The sequence below is a fragment of the Lathyrus oleraceus genome, chromosome 6, assembly GCF_024323335.1.
Source record: "Lathyrus oleraceus cultivar Zhongwan6 chromosome 6, CAAS_Psat_ZW6_1.0, whole genome shotgun sequence".
Taxonomy (NCBI): domain Eukaryota; kingdom Viridiplantae; phylum Streptophyta; class Magnoliopsida; order Fabales; family Fabaceae; genus Lathyrus; species Lathyrus oleraceus.
Window position 1 is genome coordinate 232,234,234 of NC_066584.1, and position 5,634 is coordinate 232,239,867.

The window sequence follows — 5,634 nt, forward strand, 5'->3', positions numbered from 1 at the left end:
CATCAAGTGGAAGCCAATGACTCGCAATTCGTGGTTGATCAGCAGCTTCGAAAGCAGTAGCTACGGCGTTCTAAGAACAATAACAAGGATTAACCTGCAAAATAAATTCGAAAGAACACTTAATGTGAATCTCGCGATAAGTCGGCAAGGTTCTATAATGCAACTGAATCTCAGCTCAATAAACCAATCAACATAACCTGTAGGAACCAAATGCAAAAATCAGCTTAACACTAATTCACACAAGTTTTATAATAACAGAGTTCTATTAAATTAATTACTAACTGACTTCTTTCCAAACAACAAAACGAAACGGATTTGCATTCCAATTTTTACTTACAATTTCATCCTAACACGTCACTCCTTCTGCCCCTCTGACTTCCAACTCACTTATCTCTAGTTCGAATCAATTAGAAAATGCTAACGGTTACAGTGGCAATATTGTTGGTTCAGTGAACTCCAAAGAGCCTGCTGTTGAGCCTGAGAAAAATGCATCTGACCTGGTTACAGAACAAACCGAAGCCACCCTGCAGAAGCTAAAGAATAATTAAAAAGAGCTAAATCGCTTGAAGGAAATAATTGACTTAAAATTTGTTTGGTTCATCACCTGATTTTAATGCCGTTGTTGTACCAGCCGATAGAGCAACCGTAACAAGCTTTGCTCTCTTTCTCTACATCCTTCTAGGCCTTGGACAACCGATGACCGAGTAATGAAATTGCAATGTTTGGTTTACCAGGTTCTATCACCGTATCGATCCCACTTGAAGCCAATGAAGAAACAATGACTCAGGATCTTGCAAAGCATCAAACCGCACATGAATGTTCCGATTTTCACTGCAGTAAAAACAAGTAAATTAGCAAGGCGGTAAAAATTCAACAAATACCCCAAAAGAGAATTAAGACGAATTCAAAGAAGAAAGTGCACAGTTTGTATTACCTTTTCCAGATTAAACATCAAATAAGGCAGACGAAACTGGAACACCGGAAAGCACTTCCAAGAGCGTTCCCTTTCTGATCTCCATAGCCAGCTCCAAAACCCTAACAGATTGGGTATAAAAGGGGGCGGATACTATAGAAAAGAGGAAGGGTTTTAGTAGCGGCGACAAAAACCCTAGAGAAAAAGTGATAGCAGCGAAGGAGGAAACCCTAAAATTTTGAAGAAGAAAGCAGAGAGGTGGTCACGTACCTGTTCGTTCACCTCCGAGGCATTCTGATCTGGTAAATTTTTCTCCTTTTCGTCGTTCCATGATCAAACGCGTAAACATTAGGTTTTGGAATTTGGTTTGTTTTCTGCATTTTGTTTCGATTCAATACCTAGGTTTGGTTAACGGTAGTATAGTGTGATTATGCTTCATGCTGAGGGTAGTTGTAAGCTGAAGTGAGAGAAGAAGAGGCGAAGCGAATTGCGAGGTGAGAGAAGAAGAGGCGAAGCGAATTGCTTCGTATTTCAATCGTGTGTTTTTTTCCAAAACAAACTTTGAAGGTCAAAAATAACTGATGCCTTTCCCACTGCCTCATGTTTTGTTGTTCTTCGCTTCCCCAAGAGCATTAATGGCTCTCCATCTTCCCCATGAGACCGTTGGGACTCTGTTTCCCACGCATCTTCCTACAGAATAGGAAGAGGCTCACCACAGATTTGGCCATTTGGGTCAGTCTGGAAGTGGGTCTTCACCGACCCAGGCCCATACCATTTAGGGCCTTTCGCTTAGTTTGGTTTTTACCCTAAACTAACCCAGCAGCCCATCTCGTTTTGGTATTTTCTTTATTTTGATTTATCTTGGTATATTATTGGTCATATATTTAAGTTGATGTTAAGGAAATAAATGACCATAAGTGGCCAAGTGGAGAGAGAGCGATTTCACTTCCTTTAGTGGGATGGGTTCGATACTTGGGAATAATATATCTTCATATTTTTTATGCTTACTATTTTATTTAAATCTTTTATAACTCCTTACTATTTATTTACTTTTATATTTTTATTTGATTAATTTAATTTAATTGTTAATTAGTTGTTTAGATTTTGTAAATGTTTAGTTTTTTTTTAGATTTTCTTAATTATTGATTTTCTTTTTGATAAGGGATTTTGTACGGTTAATTGATTTCCATGTGTTAGTTAATTTAATTAGGTTATTGGTATCTACGTGCATACCTTTACACATGTAAATAATCACTTTCAAATTCACTAAATTTTCGATTTAAATTTCACTAACTTTCCATAGTTTCAACATTTAATTTCATTTCCTCCCATTGGAATCTAGCATTCCAGTGGGAACTCTCGAATGATTGATTCTGAGCCACGCATTTTGGGTTAACCATTCATTCTTTTCTTTCGTCCATAAAACACTTTAATTAACGTGGACAAAATAAGGGCCGTTGGGATCAAGCATTCTGGCGTAACTCTTTGAACAATTGATCCTTATCAAGTGTTCGTTGTCTATTAAATAGTTTTCTTAAATAATTCGAATGAAAAGGACCATTAGAAACTAGCATTCCGGTGGAACCCTGAATTATCAATCTCGGGGCTTATGTCTCGTTCTTATAAATATTCATCTTCCAAACTCAAAAAATACTTAATTCCTACCTTAACACTTTTTCAATAAAGATGGAAATGGAACATGGTGTATACCGTGCACTCTTGAGATTAAGATTCAAGGTGGATGCCTTGCCTATCTTAGCTCTCGCCATCTTCTTAAAATTGTCAATGCGGTTTCTTCAAACCCCTTTCTCAATCAAACCTAAAAAATACTTAATCTTTACTAAACATTTTTGCCAATAAAGATGGAAATGGAACATGGTGTATACTGTGCACTCCTGAGACTAGGATTCGAGATGGATATCTCGCTCATCCAAGTTCTCGCCATTACTCAAAATAAATCCAACCAATCAAACTCTTTCTCGCCGCCGTGCGACTAATCAAGAACCTTTTTCATAAACGAAAGACATATTGTCTTAAGGTGATGCAAAACAATGTTTCGGCCACGATTGTTGAGTCGAGATAAGTGACGTTTTTACGAATGATGATTTGTAAATCCGTTCGATGTGTGGTATACGTCCACTCCTCATCTGTTTTGGGTAAAACAATGTTTTCTTCGATTAATACAGTATAGCTTTCGCTAAAATCGACCAACAAACAAACATTTTTCTACCCAGAACTACGTAAGCCTTGATTTCTCTTTTGAGATACGTAGGAGCAGAATTTGTAAATCTTGTCAGGCCCACTAATAAAAAACTTAGGTTTAGTCCCCTTTATTGCAAATAAATCCAAAAAACATCTTCTCTTTTCTTTTGATCCTATTATTCTTTCCCTCATAATAACTTGAGAAGACTAACATAAGCTAACATTCAAAACGAAACTAACTAAACGGTTCCCATTGAGTACAACGGACGTGAGGGGTGCTAATACCTTCCCCTTACGTAATCGACTCCCGAACCCTGATTTGGTTACGACGACCAATAATCATTGTCGTTTTGTCTTGGGTTTTATCGATATTTCCCCTTCCTTTTTAGGAATAAATAAAGTTCAGTGGCGACTCTGTTCAGTCCATCATTACGAGCGTGCGATTGCGCTTCGCTTAAAGTCGTATCCCCATTTTTCGAGGTGCGACAGATGGCGACTCTGCTGGGGAAAACAACATCCCTAAGTGAGTCAACCCTAGTTTAGTTAGGTTTTTGTATGTGTGTTAGCTTTGTTTGTTTCTTTTTTTTTCCTTTGGTATATGCTTTCTTTATCTCTGTTTTATCGTATTTTTATATCTGTATATATATCTATGTGTGGTTGTTGGGATTTTGATATCATGAATAAAGCTCTACACCCGAGCTTTGGAAAAAGAAGAGAGAACACATAAGTTTAGAATTGGAAGTTGTGTAGTGTTAGTCTCCAAGGGCCACTCCTTGCGTGCCTAGCATGAAGACTCCCCTAGAGTAGACCTGTTTGTAGATCTCGTTATAAGATAACTAGCATGTTGCATGACGTTGATTCATGAAGGGTCCATGACTCTAGGAGCCCCTCTTAGAACCAGTTTCTGCTTTGGTGGTTGCGTAATGTTGGACTCCAAGGGCCTCTCCTTGTTACACCCAACATGAAAACCCCGCTCAGAAGAGACCTTTCGTCACTCTTGTCATAAAGCGGCTAGCCTGTTGCATGATGTTGATACGATTATGGTCCATGACTCTGGGAACCTTATCAAAAACATAGAAATTATCCTGTGAGTGGGTTTATGGGTAACCAACTTAGAACTATCTATTAAGAAGCCTACCAAATAGGGTGTTTTGAGTTACCTTATGATATCCCAAAACCAAAAACCATGCATCATGATCATTTGCATAACATCATGACACTCATACAAAATTTTGTTTTCAGGGAATTTTTGAATATGCAGTTGTTAGCACAAAAAGTTTGTAATGGGTTCAGAAAGAAGGAAAGCATTACCATTCAAAGCCAAAATGCCAGATATCACCAACATATCAAGACTTTTGAATGAACTTCCCGCATGCTTCAGGGTTACTTTGCAAGGAAAGTTTGGCCATATTTTGGATCTTCTCTCAGTAGATGTTCAAACACCAGCCATCACCGCTTTAGCTCAGTTCTATGATCCTCCGCTTCGAAGTTTCTTATTCCAAGACTTTCAGTTGACTCCAACCTTGGAGGAATTCGACCGGCTCTTGGGATTTTCTATGAAAGGAAGGACACCGTATAATAGGATTGGTCAGGTACCTGAGGTAGAGATGCTAGCCCTTGCCCTCTGCATCCCCATATCTGATGCATTGGCTCATTGGAAGAGAAGGGAGAATCTCTTTGGTTTTTGGAGGGCTTACATAGAAGAAGAAGCAGAAAGGTTGTTTGTGATACATCATTGGGATGCATTGGCAAATATACTAGATCTTCTCATATATGGGCTAGTATTGTTCCCAACCCATGAAGGTTTTATAGATTCAGCTGCCATAAGTATCTTTTGGGCCGTTTGGAAGGATAAACAAAGTTTGGTTCCTCCACTACTAGCTGACACTTTTCATACTTTGCATACTCGACATCAAAAGAAGAATGGAATATTGATATGTTGCCTTCCATTGCTCTATAATTGGCTTATCTCATATGTGTTCAAGCCTGATGCTCACATCAGTGAAATGTCCAATGGGGAGTGGGCAAGAACTCTGGTGTCTTTGTCTAGTAAGGATATCATTTGGTACTGACACAAGCTGAATGTTGAAGAAATCATTATCAGTTGTGGTAGTTTCCCAAATGTACCACTAATAGGATCTAAAGGTTGCATCAGCTACAACCCCATGTTAGCTTTGCGGAAGTTTGGATGCCCTATGTGTGGGAAGCCCGATGATAAAGAGTTAGAAGAGATGGTTTTGAATGATATGGGAACCAATGATCCTTTTCTCCTCCGTAAGATCATTCGATCTTGGGAAAAGGTGCATACCAAAGGAACAGAATTAGTAAAGAAGAATGATGCAGCAAGGGTTCCTTATCAGCAATGGATCTCGGAGAGGATCAAAGTTGTGAAGCTCCATTTTTCTATAGAGATTCCTCTAAGGTCTACTTCACCAGAACCAGTCCCTGTTTCTCTTGAAGAGATGGAAGAACTTCGAGCCATGGCAGCTAAACTTGGAAAGGAGAAAGATGATCTGTAA

General features: G+C 38.7%; 1 protein-coding gene across 1 annotated transcript; it reads left to right on the top strand.

Annotated features, from left to right (window-relative positions):
* Positions 1–4,398: 4,398 nt before the first annotated feature.
* LOC127094921 (uncharacterized) lies at positions 4,399–5,634 on the top strand. Its single transcript, XM_051033679.1, has 2 exons — positions 4,399–5,164; positions 5,252–5,634. Exons 1-2 carry the CDS (start codon positions 4,399–4,401, stop codon positions 5,632–5,634), a joined length of 1,149 nt encoding a protein of 382 aa, XP_050889636.1.